Here is a 24,240-nt window from a genome sequence, read left to right as displayed (position 1 = left end):
ATTGGAAATAAAGCGGGGTATGAAGACAGAAGGCACATGAAATGCAAGTCAGCAGGGGTAGCAGAGCTGCGCAAGGCCCGGCCATTGCGACACGGGGCTGTTGCCTCAACCCCGGCATTGCGAGATCCTGTCATTCAGCCCCAAATTCCCAGCGGCGCTTTGGGATGCGCCTCCTCCTGCGGCGAAGGGGAAGCTGGCACGGCCATCCGGCAATCAGCACACAAGGAAATGAAACACACACTTATTGGTTTACAGAAGTTTTTTATTGTTCATTAAGGAAGCTTTTGTGCAAAAATCAAGACAATGTTCTTTAGAAAGCAACTGCAGGTGTCCCCAGCGTGACTCGCGCAGGCCACAGGAAGGGAGAACACTGGAGCCTCCCAGCGCTAACACAGGATTTCCCGCTGCTCACCTCACCAGCGTCATCCTTCACTGCTAAAAAACCCGAGAAATTAAAACCTTGCTAACCTGTCAGAAAAAGTATCAACCCATCCCCACCTTCCCCCCAAAAAATCCACATTAAGAGAAAGCCGTCCCGTTTAAAAGATCAAACTCCCTCCTGCATGCTGTGGTGTAACAGCCTGTATGTCCAGGGCAGCGAGCTGAAGAACAGCCCGTTTCCTACCCACCCCAAGCGGGATACGCTGCTGGAGCCGCTGCACGAGCCCGCCAGGACAAATCTGCAGCTACTTTTACATCTTTAAAGGGAAATTGATATTTTTTAAAGCCAGGAGTGCTTCAGTATTCTGTACAACTGCAAACAGGAAGGACAAACCAGTATCGTTATCTGTCACGCTGCCCAGACACTCTGTACGTACACACCGTAACAACAGAAAAGCTGCAGTCGAGTGGTTTTCCAAAGCGCTTCAAAATGGCTTTGCTGGCCGCTGCGAGTGCAGCAGCAACAGCAGCAGCTGCGGCACCTTCCTGACCATGGCTGGAATTTTCAAAGCTCCACACGCCTCTGGCCCAGCTCCTCCTCCCCAGGTCTCCTCCGAGCTCTTTCCGTGCCTGTTTTGGGGGTTATTTGCTCAGAACTACGCACTGAAGGCCGGCAGGGGATGCAAGGTCTGTCTGCAGCACGGTTCTCATGCACCTCGAGGGCCTGACTGTTTGCAGAGCAGCAGCGCAGGAGCTGTGGGATGCTGTGGGGTGCGCCAGCAGAGCTGCCAGCGCCTACTCCCTGCATCTCCCCGGCCACTCACGCATCTCCTGGGGAGAAAAGCTCATACTCCCAACTGCTCGGAAGCACAAAGTGCCAGTGAGAGCATGTGGCAGGAATGGAAACTGCTTGCGAGCCTCACAGCACCGCTGGAGCTTTAGACGACTGAAATGTGCTGCGAGGAAAAAACCCACACCACACAGAACAAGGAACAAGTGGGCAGCTGACAACAAGTGCCATTCTCCCCTGTGTCCTGCCCTCTGTGCTGAACTCAGCCCTCGGCTGGCCGTGCATTAGAAGCTGCAAGACTACGCAGAATTGAGCAACTAGGATAAGGAGGAAAAGCAAAGGGGAGGGAGCCATTCCTCAAGCACATCAACATGCTTCAAAAACCTGAAAGCCCACTGTACAGGGTTTGATAGTACAACACCCATGCTTAGAGGGAGTAGTCCGAGGAAATAAAAAGGACATGATCGACAGTTGAGGGTTTCCTTAGCTACGATAACACCGCGAGCCGGAAATGTGGCCACTCAAATGCAAAGAGCGTGGTCACTCAAAGGAGAACGCCTCTTTTTAGACGGCAGGAGTTGCTCTGAAAGCCGCCGGGCACAGAGTCCCTCTGCATCTGTAGAGCTTTTAAAATTCCAGCCTGGATTCAACATTATCCCTTAGAGCTCCCCAACATTTACACACAAAATTAACATTCCAGACAGATGTTAGAAATGCAAAGCACGCCATCCTCCCAGTGCTGACTACAGAAACACTCTGGAAACTTTAGTCGTTATCTTGTTCTTTTCTTAAGATTGTAAGATTATCATCTTGTCTCAATTCACCTTTTCCGCCATTCTTCCCAGCACCTAAAAACCACTCCAGCTTACCAATTAAAAAAATCTACAACACACTGACTATTTTGAGGAGCATAATGAGTTAAAACTGTACAATCAGAAGTATCTTTGTTAAGTCAACAACGAAGATCTGATCCTTCAACAGCAGCACTGCTACAGAAGAGTTACAACAAAGGAACGTGAAGGTCAAATTGTTAATGAGGCAGAGAGGAGGGACATTTGAGATACAGCTCTCCGCCAACCTCGGCTCGCACTGTTAAGAGCCCTGGCAAACTTTCAGAACTGGAAACTCCTCTTCTAGTTCCACACGTGACGTTTGCAGTGATCAACAGCCTAAAACGAAACAAATAGTCCATGTTAGCGGGGAAAAAAGCTTGTTTGCAAACGAGTGCACATCTACACACACAGTTCAACACCTTATTCTAAGCCAAGATCTTGAGAGCAAATCTGCTTTCCTTAAAATAAGTCATGCCAGAGAGGACTAGAATAAATAACATCCTCGTCCCCATGCAGAAGCTTCAGGAAAGAATGCTGATGACCCTTCGCCACTAAGGCCTGGCAAAGAAAGCACCATCCGCACTAACATTGGAACGCAATTCCTGGAGTCTGATGGGAGGTCGTGACAGTGTGTGTTGGCTGCGGGAGCGCAGACTAAATATAAATTCACACTGTACCTTACTATAGACTGAAATGTAAGTAGGAGTGGGGGGGATAGGAAGGGAGGGGAAAGGAAACAATCAGCTTTAAGAAAGTTAAGGGCTACGGAAGACCCTCTAATCAAACTCCACCACCTCCACCTACTACCCTTTTATCTTCCTGAAACTGGAACTCATCCACTTGAAAGTGCGGTATAGAAGCCAGAAAAGTAGTTTATAAGGAGCTATCAAAGTCCGATAGGAAACTCAAGGCAGAATCCTGCGTTACATACGTTGCACTGAGCAGCAGTCTCCATGTTCTTACACCAGTAACCTGGACCCCAGACACAAGCATCATCCCCCAGGAGAGGCTGTTTAGCTGATCCACAGACTCCAAGTTTCTATGGGAAGAACAACAGAGTCAGTCCAACCTTTCTATTTGCACCAAGAGGTCTTGACACCAACCTCACGTCTGAGGTTCCACCTGACGAGGGTGGAAGCAACACCGAGGCAGCTGCAGGAGCTCCCACGTGGTGCTCTCTGAGCAAGCTGCAATCTGACACAGTGAGGAATTCAGTTCTGAGAACTGCTTCTTTACATTCAGTTTTGAGAAACAGAGCTTCTAGAATGGGACTTTCTCAGGAAAGGTCATCTAACCTCCTCTCATCACGTTCAGGGTGCGCTACACCTTGGTACTGAACGTCAACAGCGGGTAAGCAGTGGCAGCTCTGTACTTCTGTCCTTCCCCGCGGGACACTGGCTGGCAGACAGCTGCCCGTTCAGCACACGCGAGGCCTGGCACAAGCGCCTTTGCTCCGAGCATTCAGCGTGCTGATTGTCATTCTAGCAGCGTTTCCGCGTGCTGGGCAGTGAAAGGCGCACGGCAGAGCAGGCAGGACTGTATTGGAACTAAACGCAATACTCACGGTGCAAACAAAAGTGGGATCCATCATCTCCGCCAAGAGTTGCACAACCACAGGTTCGTACTGTTCCACAAACTGAACGCACTGTAACAAAATAGGTTGAGAGATTCTCCTGTTAAAGCTTCAGAAAGAAGAAAACAGTCTGAAGCAGGCAGGTTTGTACACTAAATACCCCCATAACACACTCCAAACTAACAAGCTGGATCTACAGATCAAAAAGGACTCAGCATTGCACTACTCACACAACCACATCATTTTTCGCTAGCTCGTGCCTGTCTGCAGACAGGTTATGACAAGGAATGGGGTCCAAAGGAAAAAATACAAGCAGGACAGACTTTGGGAAAAGGACCACGCAGGACAAGCTTTGATTTGCAAAGCTTAGTCTCTAAGTGTGGAGATCAGTGCTGTCTCAAGAGGAAAGCACACTCAAGAAGCTGGAGACAAACATCCTGAACAGGACGGCAGCAACGCAGTAATGACTCTTCAACGCACTTTTAGCCCAAACAGTTCGTGTTTGCTTCAGAGCAGGCAGCAGGAACGCTTCCCAGCCCTCTAGTGGAGACACCACCTCCAAAGCACTGAACGCTGCTTTTCTCAGAGACTAATGGCAACAATTAATAAGCAAACCACAGCTATTAAATAGCCCCAGAGCAGGCAGTAGGAATAGCTGTTTCACAGCTGCTTTAAGCCACTGCGTGCCTAGTAAACTTAAAAGCAGTTGCCACTTGCTGACACTCAGCATCTACCTAACGAGATTTCCAGGTAAATCTCAAAAGTAATGGCTTAACAGGTTTTCTTTTTGCTGTCTCACTGGAATCATGCCAGCCCACTTCCAATTAATTTGTTAATCCCCTGGAGAGGATCAGTGTTGAGCGAAAAAAACCACCAAAACCTTCAGCTATTCCCACTCAGTGTTCCCCGAGGATTTGCAGGCAAACCTGTACTGACTGCAAATTAGCACAACAATCCAGCCTGTCAATTCAGGCTCTTAAAAGCCTCCCTCTAGTCAAAAGACTAAACCCCCAAGGATGGGGAGTGCAGAATCCTAATCCTCTGCACCCCAAGCTCCTTGCAGCCTCCAGCAGCAGCAGACTGGCTACTCTTTAAAAAAAAAACACAACACTGAGATATTGCTGCAGTTTTTCCAAATACTCTAAGGTGTTTCATCCTTCTGTTAATCTCTACCTGCCTGGTTCTGACTGGAAGGCAGGCTGCCACACGGCAAGGCCTGTGTGGTCAGTCTGACTGCTTCAGATCAAGCCTGCTCCCTCTTTCTTGCTCTGCTGCATGAGAAGCTGCCACGCTTTGGGGGTAACTGGTCAAGGGAGAACGCAGGGAGATCAGGTTGCTGAACACGAGCCAGTCCCCGCTGCGCCTGTGGACAGTTTGTCTCCAGCCAGAGATCAAACACCGAGACCTCTGTGTACGAGTACCTGGACATTTATGGCAGTAGTAGAGACACTTGGGAGACGGACCTAAAATTAGCATGTAGACAGAATATCAGCTGAAACACTCAGAAAATGAGGTAAGCACAACCATCACCGCAGGACCTGCGCAAACCCAACACACCACCAAGGACAGCCCCCAACCACCACGACCTTCGCTTTCTCACCTGCCTGTTGCACAAGCACTTTACCTGATCACTGACGGACTCCGGCAGGAAGTGACAGACTTTTTCCAGCAAAGCCTCAATTTCAGCTGTCGTGGCATTCTTCTCTAGTTCTTTGTCTGCATACGCGACCACCATCTTGCAGATATCACAGAAACCGTCTGCAGATTTCACTAAAACTGAGAAGGAAAAAATTAAACATCAGGTCCACGCTTGGGTAGTTCCCCCAAACAGAAGAAGAGAGGCGGCATCAGCAAAGTACTAAAGCACGTGTCCTCAAAAGAGATGTCATCATAGGTGAACTAGCTCACTTTTGTAACACCAGGGCCTTGTCGTCACCCACCTGGCTGCTGGGAGGGCTTGCTGGCCGCGCAGCATTTCAGCATAACGCACACAGCCTCGGGGTTCGTGGCCTCCAGGAGCATGTCAATCAAAGCCTGCCCATAGACGTCAATGAAGTCCTTGCACTGGTCTTTGACACTTGCTGGGAACAGGTAGCAGACCATCTCCATTTCATGCACAATCTCCTCCTGAAGAACAACGTAGGAACAGAAATCTGTATTTATAAACGCATGTTTTCTTACTCCGTCCCACTCTTTTCATGAACACAGACAATAAAATTAACTTTCCTTCCCCCTCCAATACATCACCATTTTAACCGAAGCCTAGAAGAGGTACCATTGCCACCACTTCCATACCTCTGTCTTGTTGCTCTCCAAGAGGCCAGTCACTTCTTTCACCATCGTCTCACATATTTCACACACGGAAAAAGTTTTCTCTTGAACGACGGCTTTCTGAGTACACAGAAAAAACCCCACAAGACAACACATCAGCACTTGACAGGGACAACTCGTGAGATCAGTCTCACCGCAGGCGCACTCGGGTGCAGCACATTCATTCATTTAGCTAGCTGGCTGATTTTTGCTGAATTCAAAAGGTCACGCAGAACCCAAAACCAACAAAGGTCTATTCAGAAAGGCTTTTTGAATAATCAGTTATTTTGTATGACTAATTAAGACTAAAATTCCCAGGTTGTATAAGGAGAGGAGTTGAATCCAGGAGACATGGAGAAACAAGCAGCCCCACAGTGACCGGACTCAAAGGGAATACGAAGCTTTTTTAAAATACGCTAATTGAGGACAAAATTATTAATTTGCTAAAATTGAGAGCACCCTCTTTTTCGCAAAAGAAACCTAGAAACTAAGGGACTTGAGGGAAACCATTTAGAGTCTGTTAATTAGAAGTTAACTGCCCTCAAAAGAGATTTTCCTGTTCAAACAAATCCCAGCCATGTCCTACTCAAAGGCCACGGGAAGCGAAGGTGCTGCTCCAAATCAGAGCTCCAGCACCGCAACTGTCACCCCACTGCTTCAGTTTAGCACAAGCTCTGCTATTCTAACCATCAGTCAGCTCTCCCGTTTCACAGTCCAACAGAGAGGCCGGGAATTTATATGCAGGGAGACTCAGATTATTTCTATGCACAAAAGCTCATATTTTTCCTTTTTCAGCTAGTTCATTACATTAAAGTAAGAAGGAAGGCAAAGCTGGTGAGAGTACGAAAAGTCCATCTTACCTCCACAGTTTCCATTTTCACTTCATGAACCACTTGGGCTGGCACCAGAGTCTGAAGTGGAACAGATTTCACAGAAGGACAGAACCCAACCATGGCACAAATGTCCTTTGGTTGCTGGAAAGACATGTGTAAGTCATTTTTAAAAGACTAGAAGACTCCTTTTCTACAGAGCCTGTGCGAGGCTGTAAAAGGTTCACACACAACTAGAAGTTCCATTACTATTTCTACTTCAAGTATTGCCAAAGCATTTGATATGGTTATAGGCAGGACAACTACCAGGTGAGATCGAGCAGTTCCTTTAAGAGAGGAAGAAGTTAGGCCACAGCCATTTAAAAACCCCATTTACCATGAGCTAATACTCTATGCAAGTCCTTCAAAGGAGTTGACTTAAGAGCTACCAACACCAAACCAGGCCACCAGCATCACATTAGACCTGCATCCGCAAAGCTGCTCCCCTGAAAGCTGGAGGTAATCACAGAAGAGGCTAATTATCCTGACTCCAGAGGTCACCAAAAGCTGGGAGAAATGCCTAGGAGAAAGGACTCCTTTGTCATCCCCAAACTACCTTCGTCAAAGCATCCAGTAATATCACATTTTGCAAACCGATTCCTGCATTATTGAACACAGCCTATAAGAAACAAAAGTTACAGTGTTAAAACCTAAGCCTAACCCTTTTTACAAGGACCTGCAGTAACCGTATCTCAAGTGTTCTTTTCATGGCAAGAGGGAAAACAGCAAACAGAAACAAAGCCTTTAAAAAGGCTTTCTGCCTCAAAGGTTTTAGAAACACACACTATTAAATGCAAAAATAACTGCCGGACATGAGGCAAACTGGTCTAAGGAGGCCACACGGTATCCACACAAAGTGAGAAAGGCTGTCTGGAGTAACAGGCAAAACCTGAGTTTTCCCACCTAAAGTCTACTTAAGCTAAAAACATTACCTTTGGTCCTATGGGTAATCAGGTGATCACAGCCCACCCTGTCACCAGGGCACCAAGCTTCTTACAGCAGAGGCTTACGCAAGTTAATACATCATGCCACAACCTCATGCACAGGCAAAAGCAGAATCTCGACGACTCGGCGCCGCTTCAGCCTACTCCAAGCAGTACCTTTAAGTCAAGCCCTTTGGTTCATGCACTGTAAGCAGCATCTCCAGATATTAATGTCACAGCAACACCCACATACACACCACATGTTCTCTCACAGAGAGATGACAGACACAAGGTCTCCCAGGACATTAAATAGCTGTAGGAAGCAGAAGCCTAAAGGGCTCCTGCATCTTTTTAGTTCGTGTACTCCAAGCATCTACACCACTGTCACAGATTTGAAGGTTAACCAAGACAAGACGTGGGCACAGCTTCACTCAAGCCCTTTTGAGCCCAGACTCGAAACCAGAGGCTGACAGGAGCCACCGGCGTGCTTTTTCTACATCTACTTGTATGGAAGCGAGTACATTTTCTGCTTCACTGCCCAAAGCATAATTAAGCTGAAATCTTAAATAGCACTAAGTCTTATCTGGAGCTGGAAGTAGGACTGATCCACTGGAAAAAATCTATAGTCTGTGTTTTAACCACATAAATATCCCTTGTATCTGTCAACACTGAGTACAATCACACCGTGTACGCAGCTAATAGAGCAAGAAGTGAACTACAAGCCCTTTAAGAGCAAGAAGTGAACTACAAGCAGGCTATCACCGCAGGCAAGTTGCTCACCTACCTGATCCTTCTGTTGACAGGGGAGATTGGAGACAGAGGAAGAGAGGAGAAATTAAAGATAACAGTTAAGAGGAAAAAAATGTCAAGCACTCTTTCCATGAAGACGATGGGATATGACATGGTCCCCACCCCAAAGATCCTTAGCATTGCTACAGCAAGTCACATTTAATTGCACAGTGCTAACCAGCATTATTCATCTGAAGTTATTAAAGCATCCTGGGCAAGACTACCCCTGAAGAGTCTGGACAACACTCAGCCGGATGCAAGGTATGGCTATATTCCAATTTCAGGTATTATAGCATTGGAATGCTTAAAATGAGAAACTAACTGTTGTCAGAACAAACACTTGCTCCCCTCCAAAAGGCTTAAGAAGCAGCATGAGCTTCTAAGTAGCCTTTAGCAACTGGAAATAAAGAGGCCACTGTGTTGCCAAATCCACGTTTGAGCCAGTCACACACTCCATTCAGTAATTCACCTATAAACTTTTATGTTAGTTGTGGCGTTCTCTAAGGAAAGGTTTACCCATTTTTTTAAAGGCTTTGAGATCTCTGACTAAAGAGGGGCTATGGAGATGGTCCTAAGGAAAATATGTTGTCTTGCTGCAGAGCTGTACCAGAGCTGGTACAATACCACCTTCTATGGCTCATTTAAAGAGCTCAGATAGCAATTCCAGAAGAAAAACGTTTAATATTACTGCAAACAGACATTATCGCTAAGGCTTGAACCAATTTTACAATACTGTGACAAAGACCAACGCTAATATGCTTAACACAGTATTTGGTGGGGGGGGGGGGGCGGGGAGAAGTGGCATGAGGACAGGACTGAGATAAAAGAGGACAAAGGAATACACGTAATGCATCTTTGGTATTTCAAAGGGTTAGAGAGCCTTCTGCACCACTGAAGTGGTTGTCAAAGAAAAGGACAGTGCTACAGAAAGCATTTCGACACTGAAGTCACTATCCAATTAAATGCCAAGTTCTAAACACTAACACCAAGACTTACAGAGCAAAGGTTCTCCTCTGACTTCTACATGTTTTCTATTTCCAGCTAAGTCAGCTACATAAAGCAGAAAAATTAGCTGAGAACAAATATTATACTCTACTGAACTTACCATGTGCATCATCATTTGGATGGCGAGGTCAGAATACTGAGAGATATAGCTCTTGCACTGCAGGAAGTGGGGAAAGAAAGTCTTGTGAATATCAAACCGCCCTAGAGTTAATCTAGAATTTTCTAATACATCACACAGTATTAATTTACCTGCTCTACTTAATGAACATTCTATTGTCTTTCAGAGCTTGTCCCAAATACAAGACAGCATTTCAGGTTACACAATCATTGCACACTCAGCAGCTTATCAGGTGAGTCCTTTTCGCTCCCACTCAGGGCAGAAGCACCCCCTCATTGATAGGGACACATTAATCTGCCAGATCTTTTGTATTAAAAAGGCCTATAAGGACCAGCAACACTCTTGAGTCCTTTCCCTCCTCCCCACTCCCACAGACACCACCTCGCACAACTTTCTTGACAATTAAGTTTTATTTCAGTGTTGCTATTGTTGTACTGAGCAACATATCCTATACCTAACACGCTCTCCTGTGTTTTACTAAACAGAGAATACATTGAGAGAATTAGGGCACGGAACCAACTATTTCATGTTTGCATACAGGAAGAGATTTTTAAACAAAAAAGACAGCTCACCATATCAGACACTTCAGGGCCCAAGTGGTCACACTCCTCCTTGGCATGAGCAACCAAAGACTTCACAAAAGTTGAGTTTGTCCTCACGGCTTCCTGAACATCAGTAACCAGCTGAATGCAGTCTTGGCACACATCCCCACTTTGCTGGACAAAGAGGGAAAGGAAACTTAAGTTGATGTATCTCTGCACAGCACATTTTAGAATCTTCCGTTATTACCAAGTTTTAAAAGCTATTTTAAACTATATACAAACCTTAACAAATACTCTACGGCAGGGGGGTCAAACTCATTTTCACCAGGGGCCACAGCAGCCTCGTGGTTCCCTTCAAAGTGTAATTTTAGGACTGTATAAATGTAACTACTCCCCGCTCTATAGAATACATGAAAGCCTGAGCTAATACGAATAGACAAGCTACTGCTGGTATGTGCACCAGCCACTAGATGGAGATTAGGTACCTCCCTTGGCTGCCAAACCCGAGATAACTGTCCAAGATAACCAATCTCCCAAATCTCTTGGTTTTGTTACAGACCACTGTGGGAAGGATTCTAAATCTGGCAGAGATCTTACCTGCTCCACCCACAGCAGCTTGTTCTCCACCCACCCCACTGTTTAACTCCCATATCTAGGCTTACTATCACTCAGCTTTCACTCACAAGTTGCCTCATCTACTCCCTTTTGTCAACTATTTGTTGTTTCCCGATGCAGTCTGTCACCTCTGGATGCAGAGACGAATGCTGACCCTGAAAGGCACAGCTAGCAGGTTACTTGCAATGTGGGAGAATTATTCTTTCTTTGAATGCTGGTGCCAAACTTGCTCTCAGAAGAAACTGTTTCCAGTAGGACCTGCTGGACTACTACAGTCCTGCATGGGAACAGCCCAGCACAAGACTTTCTAGACTGTGGTTGTTAACCTAAGATGATGTATGGTCCACCGGGGCTGCAGCTATCATCTTACTCAGCTTTAAAGCCACAGGTTAAGGAAAAAGGTGGTTGTCCGTAAGCAGCCACACAAAATTCAGTAGGAGACTGTCACCCAGGTGAAGCACATCAGCTTCATTTGTGCCCAGTACAACAACCCCTTACCAAGAATCATCAAGTTATTACGCAAAGGAACACTGAAGCTCCACTGTGAAACAACATGCACTTGTCTTGCACACTGGGGTAGCACTGCAGCCCTACCTTAGACTTCTGCTTGGGTTTGTCCTGAGGGTAAAGGAGAAGAGGCACGTTAGCCATGAACGGGGATGCCAACTCAGAGAAATCGAGCTCAGGTATCTTATTGGACTGGAGCTGTTTCTGAAGTTTCATCGCTGCAAGGTGCTTCTGGAGGGACTGGCACAGCGAGAGGGCACTGCATACAACCTCAGGTTTATCCTGCGGGAGACAAGATACATACACAAAGCTCTAGACTGACGGCACTTCTATACAAAGTTCAGAGTAGAGAATCACTCAGCTGAAACATGCTAGGGAGGGAAAACGTTTCACAGCAAGGAAGGAGTCTTCAAACTCGCACCATTAATTGTAACACCAGTGATCCATAGAGGATTGAAAGATTATACACACAATTTTATGTAGAAGAGAAATCCTGGCATCAGCAGGAGCACAACTTTCAATTCCAACAGTTGCACGTTGTTATTTACTTACTAGCTCCTCTTTGATCATATCCATGATAGATGGCAGGTAGGAATCCACGATTTCCTTGCACTCGGAGACCAGGCCTTGGTCAGGAAGAAACTCACACGTCTTTTCCAAGTAGGAGCGGATCTCATCCTATAAAAGATGAAGTGAGCTATAGACTATCAAATAGAAATAAATCAATGTATCTCAAATGCTCCCTTCTCTCCCAAAACACACAACACAAAGCCTAAAGAAAGCTGCTTGGACTCCAGTAAGTCCAGGCAGTTGGTAAATAAACTAGAATGAGGCTTTACACTACAGGTCCATTTTCCCCAGTCCTGGACTTTCAGTGAGACCCTGCCAGAGGGAAAATAGAAAATACTGCTTGCAAGGCCTGCACAACACAGTCTTGCCAGGACAAAACGTTTAAGAAGTGAAATTACAGACTAGTGGGACAGCAATTTGTTCATACAAAGTACTCCCAGGTTCACAGAAGAAAAAGAGGAAGAAGGGCCTGCAACCAAAATAAAGTCCACTTGGTGTCATCATCAACTCGTAGAGACTGCAGTATCTCATCGCTTAAGAAGAATGGCCCACTGGCACAAGAACAATTTCATTAAGCATCTAGGGTCAATCAGAGATGTGTCAGAGCATGAAAGGCTCTAGAATTTGCTAATCTCTAAGCCAGAAGAGGCTGTTTAAAAGTCTTTTCCCATGTACTCTGGCCCATTTCAACATTTGCTGCTTAGGTTGGGAAAACATCACACAGGCTGCTCTTCCACCTCCTCACCTTGCGCTCTTGTTAAGACAGTGAAATCAAACAGTGCCTTGGGAGCAGGAGAAGGGGAGATCTACTTACCTCAGTGCCATTATCCTTCAAAACCTTGCCAACCACTGTCACCAGTTCCTTGCACAAGTCACAGGGAATACTGCTCTGGAGAGAGAAGTAGAGAACTACTCTGAGACAGAATTAAGTACCTGTAAATGCCATGGGAGAGCAGCAATGCAAAGAACGAACATCACACTTCAAATTGAAGTTAAGGAAGAAACACTGACTGAAGCCAGGGTGGGAAGAAGGGTTTTCAAATTAAGAGTGAGGCTATACAAAGCCTGTGCAGCTCCAGTTTCTTCAGCAAATCAACAGGGTATGAAGAAGCAGGCACATAACCACTTGCTCATTTCACCTTGTCCCACCTCCCTTCAAGTATGAAGTCTACTGCCTCAAGAAGCCACTCTTGAAGGTCTTTTACTTGACTCTTCAAAGAGTTTACACTTACTAGAAACCTACGAACTTTTCAGACAGCTTCACTCATTCTCATTGTGCTCTGCCATTCCCACTTTCCCCTCTTTTCCACAAACTGAAACACATACCAGCACAGATATAGCCCAGGCCTGTAAGTAGAACGCCTTTTTCCCTTAGAAAATTGTGAAACAATACCACAAACTACAGCTGCACCTAGTATAGTGCATCTCCAGTGGGGGGGTTGGACTAGATGATCTTTTGAGGTCCCTTCCAATCCCTAACATTCAGTGATTCTGTGAAAGCAGCACTCACATTTAGTACAAATGCAACTTGAAAAGCCACACTGAACGTAATATTTGTATCATTATTTACTGCTGTTTATCACAGCTTTCATAATTCAGCATATGCTGCAACTTTTGTGGAATATTAACTTATGAGAAAGACTTAAAGAAGCATACAGCTTTTTTTATAATGAAGCCTATCAGTTTGGCATTGCTCAAGTTAAGAATAAGGAAGGGTTCTGTGAATTAGGAGTCATTTTAATAAAGCAGAGTGAGTCTGAAATGCACTAGCTCCATTCCACACATTGCTTGGTGATTGTGCAACAGGTCACAGGAGAAGTCAGCAGACAAGTTGTGCAAGGTAGAAAAGACGAAAGCAACCTTTACCTAGCACCCAAATTAAGGCACAGCTCCATCAGAGACAATTTCATCAGCATATGGAAAGCAGCAAATCCCAGCTCCGTGTGGAAAGAAGCCCCGGTGGCTGGTACTTACTACAGTAGGCTTGTTCCAGACGTTCTGCTGACAGTGTTTGAGAGCGCCGCACTGCGCTGCCGCCCGCACGCTCTGGCACCACACCTCCGGGCCCTTCACACACTCCTTCTGCCACAGCACAGGGCTCGCCACGGCTGCCGAAGAAAGAATCCTCCTTTCAGACCCGCACCTTCCGATGAGTTCGACCCCAAAGCAAGTGGGTTAATGCTGCACAGTATAACCACAACCTTTTCACTAGGCCACTTCGATTTACTAACAGCTGAACTTCCCTACTTTGCTTAGCACACAAGACAGACTTGAATTTGACTTTGAAAAAGTCAAATCAAAAGAGGGATTGAAAACAATGCGAGACATGTTCTGTCAAATAGTATTTGAACCCATTAAATCTATTAAGACTTTGTTTCCTCTAGGTCAGTTCTTCAACTGTGTACATTAAAAAAGACCTTGCCTGGACATGACCGCCCACCCCAAGAGGAATTGTCTTGCAACCTACGAAGTTTTGAAGTAAAATACAGAATATCATTTCTGGACAGCCTTCCTAAAGAAAGGTAAAACATCTGCACTATTAGCAAGTAACAGAACAAGTTCATCAAGCGCACCTTCTAGCTGACTTTCCAAGCATGCTTTGGGTTTTGTGTTTGGTTTTATTTGGTTTTGTGTGTGTGTGTTGTGTTTGTTTGGGGTCCTTTGTTTGCTCTGGTTTTGTGGGGTGTGTTTTTGTTGTTTCCAACTGTGCTGTCAGGACTGGACACCCAACGTCTCCGAGTTTTCTAAACCCAGCCTGTCGGGAGGCTCCATTTCTTCACCAATCTCCTACGTTGCACCAAGCTCTGAAGAAACAACTATGATCCCAGAGCAGACAGGCTCCCAGGAAATCTGCCCTGGTCTAAGCCTGCAAGGCACTGATGTCAACGTTCGAGAAAAAAAGAGCCATTCAAACCTATTAGCTGTACAGCTGTTCTTTAGGAGACATTATTTCCACATCATTGCTGTTTACACATCACAAAATGCTGTAAAATTACACTGTCAGCCAAGAAGCAGGAATTAAGCAGCCTGATTCCTCCTAAGCTTCTAGTAGGGTTATGAGATGAACAATCACTTTTCCATTTCTCACTTCTCAGTTCTAGGCAATTAGAGGATCAACTAAACAGCTGAATTACCAGCGCACCTGCCAGGTACATGGCTACAACACACCAAACAGAGCCAGGCAAACACATTTTATAGGTGGCATTCTGCAGCCTTCTCAGCTGTTGATTTATAAATTGTGTTTACACTGGATTTCACAAAGGAACGACCTGTTTATTTTAAGAAAAATGTGCTTTGCATGCTTAATTTTCTACACAAGAGCGTGAAGTTTGCCACCTTCTCTCCTAGCAAAACACTTTGCATATTATTCTCCAGAAAAACAGCACACTAGAACTGCTTATAAGAGCCTACAAAGAAGACTTGTAACTTTCTAATAATGTAGGATTAGCAAAATATTTACCTATGGCCTATTTTAAATTACAGCATTATTGATTTGGAAGCACTAAGAATAGTTAAGTTTCAGCCTGGTCAGCCGAGGAGCTGTGGGCTCGGGCAGGATGACAATAACCGACCATTCACTTGGTGAGGGAAAGAGCTGTTCTTCCTTTTCAGATAGCGCACAGTGGTGGGAAGGCTCTGCAAGGCTGAGTCGAAGTCTGGCTAAAGTCAAGCAAAACCTTGACTTTAAACAGTGGAATTAAAGCCTTCCAACTATTTACAAGTACAGCTTTTAACCTATGCCTTTAGTTCTGTAAATCAAGAGAAAATTACTCCTTCCTCCCCTGTTTAAAACATACTGTAAAATCATAAAACTAAATGATAAAACTACAACAATAGCAGTTTCTCAAAGTCCTGATCTAAGAGGTCATTTAAAAGCCAAACTGAGGAATTCATGCTGTAACCTGCACTGGCTTGCTCTAGCTCTTAATGAACTTTCAGGATTTGTTTGGCTTTTAAAATCCTGTCGCTGCACAACCTTTCAGATCCACACCCAGCTTCAGCAGAAGGTTTAAGAGCTACTCTTGCTCCTCTGTCTCGTAGCCTTTAATGATCTGCTCACTAAGGACAAAAAAAAAACCACTATGCTTCAGATTTACGCTTATTGTTCAGCTTTTTTGGTGGTACGTCTCTAACAAATTCCCTGCTGCACGGCTTCTGTATCAGAGAGATGCTCACAGAGTCAGCCACTAATGCTCTGACCCACCAAGACACAGCGAGGGTATCAGGGGGTTTTCTCAGGTTACAACAGGGAGGCAGAAGACAACCGAAGAGCAAGGCAGTAGCGTGAGACCTTCTGAGGCGAGCAGAGTGCATGTCACAGATAATTCTATTCAGAAAGAGAAAAAATTAAAGTATTAAAATTAGGTTGATGTTTGATGGTATGTTAACCACTTGAAGCCTCTGATCGTGCTGCCTCCCTGCATCCCATCTCACCAGTTTGGAAGGAGAAAAGAGTAATTTCTCAGAAGAGGCGACATAGTCCTGTTTTCCTCAGATTCTGCCCAAAGCGCTGCCACTGGTCACACGGAAAATAAGGACATTAACGTTACCTGCAAACCTTCGCAGGAAACCAAAGCCACAACATCTCAGAAGGGCTTGAGACCAGGAGGGACAGTGAAGAACGAGGAGCATCCAACAGTTCATTTGCCAATGCACACTGAAATCTAGTTTTAGAATGCAAACAAGCACCCCAAACACCTTCCCACTGCTATTATCTAAAGTCCTTACTCCTGCACAACATCAGAGCAAGATGAAATGCCAACATATCTTCACAAGTTTCCTGTCAAAAAAAAGCCAGTAGATTTCAGGAAACCAGAATGAGCTATACCATGAGGATGAGCACTTAGCTACAGAAACCAGAATATGGAGGAACAGCGGTGTCTTTTCAGTTACAAAGGACACTGGAGAAGCTCTTTCCTTCTGAGAAGATAACTCCACATTTGATGCTTGCAGTACAGATCTTTCTGGTCTAACAGTGATGAGGCAAATTAGTTTGTTAGAGCCACACTTTGCTGGGCACGTTTCAGAAAGCAGCCACAGAACAACGATGATGCATTAAGCATGGCTTTTCTTCCATCTTCCACAGTCACTTCAAATACAGTTAAGCTCGTATTAGTTTATCCTGCATTATGTTGAAATATTTTTATTACATAACTCAATGCCTAATGTGAAAGGAAGCACCTTCAATGCAACAGTTACCCTGGGAAAAAGAGACAAAACTAAAGAACTGCGCTAATTCAGATCTTGTCGATTCAGAAAAGAATAGCCTGAAATGCTTTACTGTTCCCATTATTTTCCCTTCAGCTTGTTGTCCCGTTTAATTATGAAACGGCACTTCTCCTCCTACATTAACTTATGTTACAACAAAAGCAAATACACCAGTGAAGTGTGTTAAGACCTTGTGCTGTTTCACAACAAAATGACCAGTTTTGAGCCTTAACAGTTATCCTGCCTACTCCCTCAAAATAGCCTCTGCTGCAAGACGACTGACACTTTAATGTGGTGTTTCACACCCCCACCACAGCAGCAAGCCAAGAGAAAACAAAGCACTGCCAGTTACCTCCCACAACTCCTAATGCTCGCTGGATAAACTCAATGGGATTACCTTCTTATTTATATCTGGCATCCCTTTATTTTATATATTCTTCATTTAAGGGTCATCCATTTTTAAATAGATTTCTTCTTTCTCTGTAGATCAGCTCTCAACAGCCGCAGGTCATGCCCACCCAAACCTACCCCGCTTCGCTATATTTAGAGCACCAAACAAGTTTATCTCTGACAGCCAGAGTGTTTTTTAATCGTTCTCTTCACCAGTTCCTCCCTCCTGAAATGCTTCAGAGACTTGGTTTCTTCAGTGTTAGAAGAAACAGCCCGCTTTGCCACGCTTTCCCTAAACTAAGCAGCAAAGGAAAATGGGGGACGAAGGAGGAGGGGTAGAAACGCAATCCATGTATAAAGGGCATGTCTTTCAGCTTCAGTCTTCAGCTCTTGGGGTCCAGCCAAGCTGGCAGCTGACAGGCACCCCAGGATCCTTGCATGGACTTGCAGCTTCACCAAACAAAAAGAAGCAGCGAGATTCATACCCACTCTGACCTCTCTGATGCTCGTGTCCGACAGACAAGAGAAGGCATCTCCCAGAGCAAGCGTTGCCTCAGAAACACAGGCTGAAGCCCAGCAACATCGGCAAAATGCTCCACCAGTTGAAGGGTAACAGCAGAAAAGGAAGGAGAAGCGTTTTCTTTGAGGTCCAGGTCAGCAACCTAGTACTGCCAGCACAGCAGCAGCACAGCCCTGACAAGCAACAGCGACTGCATACCGCATGGGGCTCTGCCAGGAACCCACACAAAACCCAGATGAGAGGCTGTGAAGATAAAAGGAAATCTACCTCTCACTCCCAGTGGGACTACCCTACTTACTGCGCCTTACTTCCAGACACTTTTTCAAAGCAGCAAATGCCAACTATGTTCTCCTTCCTCAACATTAGGCATCTGGAAGGAAACGCTAACATGCAGTCAGAAGTTAGTGATATAGAGCTGACAGCACTCTCAGACAACATCACCTTTTCTACTTGGCAAGCACATGAAAGCGCAGTTCAGTTCTTCACTCCTCTTCAGGAAACGGGAACCTCAAAGGAAGCTTATACCGGCTGCATTCTGCAAGGACAGCTACTGAGAAATTGTTAGGTCCTTTTCCTGAGAACAACCTTCGCTTCCCTCAAGCACTTGTGTTGTTTTTTTTTTTCCAGAGAGAGGTAGCCTGAATTTCTTCCCAAGATTCTCAGAAAAACACCCTAAACAATCTCCCTCCAAAGCTGTACTGAACCTGCTAATGAGACTTTCATGATCATGCTTAAAAGTTAACACCTTATGTAAGCTTCTATGAAGAGGGATTCTATATGGGCCAGACCAGATTCCCTAAAGAGCCAGAGCATAAACCAGAAAACTATTGCCCAGAACACAAAGAAATTCAGCTTGAAGACTCAAGCCTTCTCCAAACCGAACTGCTAGGAAAACCTTGGTGTGAGCAGCTTTTTTACAGACAAATTAACTTGCAGTCAGCAAGAAAAGGAAAGAGCTGAGCTGCTGTTGACTTTGAAGTCAAACGTGGAAGATAACTTGTGGTATAACCCAAAAATGGCCCATAGACCAAGAAAATATCAGTCTCTGCCATACTGTGTTCAGTTAGTTACTGACTTTTCCCCTTTTCTTTTGAGAACTGCAAGAGCAAAGTGTGTTAGTCAAGAGGGATCAACTTCTTTTCTTCAAATCGTACAAAATGTCAACAAATCAAGGAGTGACCTCAAGCTGAAGTTATCTGAAGGGCTCAGTGCTCCACAGCCTCTCTCATGAGCTAGTGAGTTTAAGTAACATTTCAGAAGCTGTAACCACATCACAGGTAAGTAACTCATGCCAAAGGTCTACTATGCCTCTGGATTAATGAGGCAATAAAAGGGCCGCAGTATCTGGGAGATTACAGGCAATTTGCGGAAGAAATGGATGAAACCTGGCTAGCTGTTATCAGCGTTCCACACGTCAGCTAAAAAAATCAGAGTCTTCCAGTCCAATATCTACTGATCAAATATGAAGCTTGAAACATTAGTAACAAGCACAATTCACTAGAAATGAGTTTTGAATTAATGACATGACAGGGGAACATATTCTCATTTTGGTACACTGCTTCTACTGTAAAGCATCGTTTGTACCTCAGATGCTCCCTTCCTTCCCTCGCCAGAAGACAAGCATGGCAAGAGAAGCAGTTTGTGCATGTACAAGCAATCACAGCAAAGTTAGAGAATAGGATGAGCTGAGACACTTAAAATCTGCTCTTCTGTCCCATTAAACTGTCCCAGTTACTATAATGATTCAAAGAGAATAATTTCCACATTGACCAGAAGTTGCTACCAGGTTGCCAAGCAAACTCCAACTTCTGTCTGAGATTTTTCTATGACAGAAACTCAGAGAGATATTTGGATGGATGTTCAAGGGCATTTGGCAGTCATCAGGAGTAAGCAGTCCCACGCAGAATGTCAAGATATTCCCAAGAAGTAATGAGAAGCATTTTTCCCTGCAGAAATATGTCTAAGCCTTTTACACAAACTTGTTGTCTGGCTCCATCCCCTCTGTTTTAGTTTGGGGAGGGAAAAAAAGACTCCAGGCAAGTCTCCACAGAAATTCTGCACTGAACATTCCCCTTTCACCAGGCAAATACATTCACACAACAGAAAAGTCTTAGCTGTGCAGACAGCCAAGGCTGGAAGAGAAGACAAAATGCCTGGCCACAGATTACACTGCAGCCCCAGCAAAGAACAGGTGAAGCCCAGAGCTATCTAAAAATGTCAGCAAACAGAAGGGCGGTTCGAGACACTGCGAGGAAGAAACAGAAGAGTCTCAGGAGCAATGACCTTTTTTTTCATGCTGCTGCCAGAGAAGTGCTTTAATGCAGAATGAACGTCAGACTGGGAAGACAATGCAACAGGAAGGTCCCTTAGAGAAAGGGAAGACATCAGACCCCCGTAGCTGAGCAGAGAAACTATGTCAGAGGGATGAAAATGCGACATTTTAAAGAGCAGCTTCGGGGAGAACAGCAGTTGGCTCTGCGGAAGCCTGGAAAAGGCAGAGCATTGTGCACAAGGGGACAGAATAACCCACCCAGGAAAACAGTGATGAAGCAGTTGATAGCAGGAAAGGAGGAAGTGCTAACACCTCATCTCTGCATACCAACAGCTTGTATCCCAATGTGAACTAGGTAAAGGATTTAACTGTTGTGTTTGGAAAAAAAATAAAAACAAACAAATGAGCTTTGAAATCTCATCATGAGGTTCAGTTATTCAGAATCTCCAAGAAAATCTCTCTGTAGGCAGAGTTCAATAGAAGTAGAGGCCAAAGTTTAAAAATTAGTCAGGGTAAACAATGTAAACGTGAAACTCTTCACTCCAAGAGAAAGAAAAATACTGGTATCTGAAATTAAACATTGCTCTGTGACCAAATACACAGACAAACACTGCCTCAAAATATACACACACACTTCAAAGACCTTTCAACACGCAACAGGAACCCTGAACTCTTAACAGCAGCATGTAAATTGCATAAAAAAGCTGCTACCTAAAGAGAAAAACAAACAGAGAAACCGACTGGGAGTAAATCCTTAAAGAAAAACGCCAAAAAGCAACCCCTTTCTTGTCATGTAGTTCTAAGGTGTTGCTCCAAACCTGCTCTAAAGAATGAGATCCACACGAGGCGCTGAAATAAAACCTCACTGGCAGCCAGCAGTAACTGGTCTTGCTTCCAGCCACCGATACAAAGGAAAACTCTTCCTGCACATTATAGCAGAAAAGCCTCCCTGAAACAGCACAGCCTCCCAGGGAGCCCGGCTGACATCACCGTCACCTGACAGAGGCACATTCCGTTTTGCTGACAAGCTCCATCATCTCTGTTTTCAGCGATTCCCAAAACTGCTCCTTTGTAGTACACTCAATACCACAAACCGAGCTTTGAAAATACCCGTATGAGACTTGAGCAGATGCCATCGCCCTCTCCACCAAGCGTGGCCACGACCAGGCGGAACAGCTTGCGCAGCTCTTCCAGACACAATCGAGAACAACTCCTGCTATTTATACCTCATCTGCAGAACAGGAGGAGACTGTGCAAGGGCAGGTTTACACAAGCCACATGACTGCTGCACTATCGCAGCACCGCTTTGTTATGTCATTACGTGACGGTCCTAAGGTGCCTCGTACCTGTTATTCCTCTAAGAAAAAAAGGACATATTTTTTAGATAAAAGACACCCTCCACTGTTTGTCTAGTTTAATCTACAACAACAGGCTGTACCAGCCTTGCCTTTTTGTTACAAACCACATTCCTGACCAGAACACGCCTGCGAACTGCAGAACACAGTCAGAGTTCAATCATACGCTTCTTCCACATCCTCCAGAAAATTCAAGTCAGACTAACTCAGCCTTCAATTTTCCTGCCACTAAATATTCTGACCAGGGTTTGCTAGAGGAATTACATATTAGTTTGAAATCTTGGAAGGAAGATTAAGTCTACTGTTTTTGAGGGGGCGAAATAACCATATTCTCTAATTTTTTAGTTTCTCACTTGCAGTTTAACTTTTATTTTACCAGGAGGAGGAAAAAAAAAATACTTTCAGCTCAAAAGAACCCTCCTTTTGTTTTAACCATGCCTGCCTCCTTTCCCTGGTCTCAAAGATAAGCAATAATCAAAGTCCATATCAGTAATCTGGAGATCCTGAGTCCTGCACACCCTGCTTTAATTCCTTCGTGTCTCCCTTAAAGGCAAGATGCACAGAAGCACTGTAAGTAGGTCAACAAAAAAGCCCCGCGGCCTACCCGCCACGCTGTAAGCCAGCCAAGTAACTCCATTAGGATACGTCAAGGGTGGCTAGATTTTGATGCAGCTAATTAGTTAGCTTAGGAGACGAAAATGGTATCTCAGGTGGTAACAGCAAAACCTTCAGAAAAATCTGCACAACACTGTCAAAGGTGAGTCAATTAGTAGTCATAACAGGACTTTGATGAAAAAAAGACAGGTGTTTGTGTTAAAACAGTGGCTTCCAAAAGAAAAACAGGCCTAACAAGTCTTATATTATGCTCAGTTGCATACGCATGCCTTTAACAGGCAGACCAAGCTGATGCTCATTGCTGAGCTGGCTTCTCATTACAACTTCCCTAAATGCAATAATGGGAGGTCTCACGGCTACTTCAAGGCAAATCCTTTTCACTTCTAAAGCATAAAAAAACTACCACGATTCTAGTGATACAGAAATAGCCCAAATAGAAACGATAACTGATGGCAGCTAATTCAATGCAGAGCAGACGCAAAAGTCATACAGCTAAAGCAGATAAATAAGCAGAGAGAGAGCTGACACGCATCTTCTTGTTTCCAGCCTGAGAAGTCTGAGGTTCTCCATTAAATTATCTACATATGAGTATATTAAAAAAACCTGCAGTGTGCAATCATGTGGCACCTCCTAGGCACAGTTTACTGTAGTCTGACAGCTGGTTACTCCTATGGTTTTTAAACAGCTAGTCGGGGTGTTGGGGTTTTTTTATAGCTGACTTGTGAAACGTTGCAGGTTAAACTCAAAGAAATAAGCTCCAGGTTCAAACTTGTCCTGTTTAAAGGAAAATTTTCAAAAAATATCACGTGCAACGCTGCACTAGACCTTCAGCTCGGGGGTTTTGGCCATTCCACATGACAAACTGAAGGTGTATTACCCTCCAGTCAGTCTGAGTCATCTCCGTAGCTCTGTCAAGCTTCTGCAAAGTGCAAAATACAAGCATTGCACTTTCTAGCCTCGAATGCCAGCACTAAAGGTGGAATATCAGTTATTCCCCCACCACATCCACCTCGGCAACAACAGGCAAGAGGGCAGCGAGCGGTAAAATTACTGGAAGTTTCCGTGTGGTGCAAGAGATCTTCATGAAATGACGCTGCTAAAAAGCACACAACGCAGGAGGCTACCTGCCTCTTGCCATCTCAAAGAGGATTAACACCCATCTATCCCCGGAGGGCCGAAGATAACTAGGGCTGCTGGCAGAAAAACGCTGCACCGCCCGCCCTCGTTCGGCTCCGTGAGGTGACGGAGCCGCCCCGACCCGGCCCCAACTGCCCCATGACCCGTCCCGAAGGCGCCTTCCCACCCGCACCGGGAAACGCCGGCTCCTCACGGGGCTTCTCCCGCGTCCACCCGAGCGCTATTCGTGGGTGACCCCCCCCAACACCGCCCCAAAACCTAAATAACAGACCCCCCTCAAACCTAAACACAGACCCCCTAAAACCTAAACACAGCGTTCCTGTCACAGCCACCTCCTCGGGCCCGCAGGGCCGCTCCCCCCGCCGCCGGCAGCTCCTGACGGGGCAAGAGCAACCGCTTCAGGCCTGGCCACCGCCATTCTCCTCACAGCGCCCGGAGAGCGAGGGGACGCCGGGGCTGGGCGCGCGGAGGGTGAGGAGGCGGAGGCCGGGCCGCTTACCGGCCGCCAGCAGCCCGAGGAGGACGAGGTGCCGCTCCGCCATGGTTCCCCGCTCCCGTCTGCAATGCGGCGGCACCGCCGCCCCCCCGCCCCTATATACAGCCTGCGGCGGCGCCACTGCGCATGCGCGCCCACCGCCCCTCCTGTGCGCATGCGCGAAGGTCGGGGGGGGTTGCCCACCTCCCCTCCGCGCGTGCTCGGTCAGTCGGGCTGAAAATGTCTGCGGGCGGGCCCCCCAACCCGGGGACAAACGGGGGATCTGTGGTTCCCCGGTTCCCCTGCCGGAGCAGCACGGGCGGGAGGGCGCCCATCGCCCCCCTAGCCCCGCGCTGGTGGCGCCTCATGGAGGTGCACAGGAGCAAGGAGGAGATCTTCCACAGCAGATCTTCCCCCTCGCAGGCTGTTCCCTGCGGTTGGGA

General features: G+C 45.8%; 1 protein-coding gene across 7 annotated transcripts; it reads right to left on the bottom strand.

Annotated features, from left to right (window-relative positions):
• Positions 1-259: 259 nt before the first annotated feature.
• PSAP (prosaposin) lies at positions 260-23,896 on the bottom strand (the record flags this gene model as incomplete). Of its 7 annotated transcripts, XM_080347850.1 has the most annotated exons (16): positions 23,822-23,896; positions 13,800-13,933; positions 12,640-12,714; positions 11,808-11,933; positions 11,343-11,537; positions 10,164-10,307; positions 9,565-9,630; positions 7,313-7,375; positions 6,748-6,861; positions 5,873-5,968; positions 5,518-5,704; positions 5,202-5,353; positions 4,999-5,040; positions 3,569-3,649; positions 2,936-3,043; positions 260-2,340 (listed from the first exon to the last, which is right to left on the bottom strand). In XM_080347850.1, exons 1-16 carry the CDS (start codon positions 23,862-23,864, stop codon positions 2,305-2,307), a joined length of 1,662 nt encoding a protein of 553 aa, XP_080203976.1. In that variant the 5' UTR covers positions 23,865-23,896. The 7 variants fall into 7 exon arrangements, with proteins under 7 accessions (XP_080203976.1, XP_080203977.1, XP_080203978.1 ...); XM_080347851.1 differs by lacking the exon at positions 4,999-5,040; XM_080347852.1 differs by lacking the exon at positions 7,313-7,375.
• Positions 23,897-24,240: the final 344 nt, after the last annotated feature.

Source organism: Nesoenas mayeri, assembly GCF_963082525.1.
Source record: "Nesoenas mayeri genome assembly, chromosome: 7".
In the NCBI taxonomy this organism is placed as follows: domain Eukaryota; kingdom Metazoa; phylum Chordata; class Aves; order Columbiformes; family Columbidae; genus Nesoenas; species Nesoenas mayeri.
This window is presented reverse-complemented; position numbering and strand designations above follow the sequence as displayed.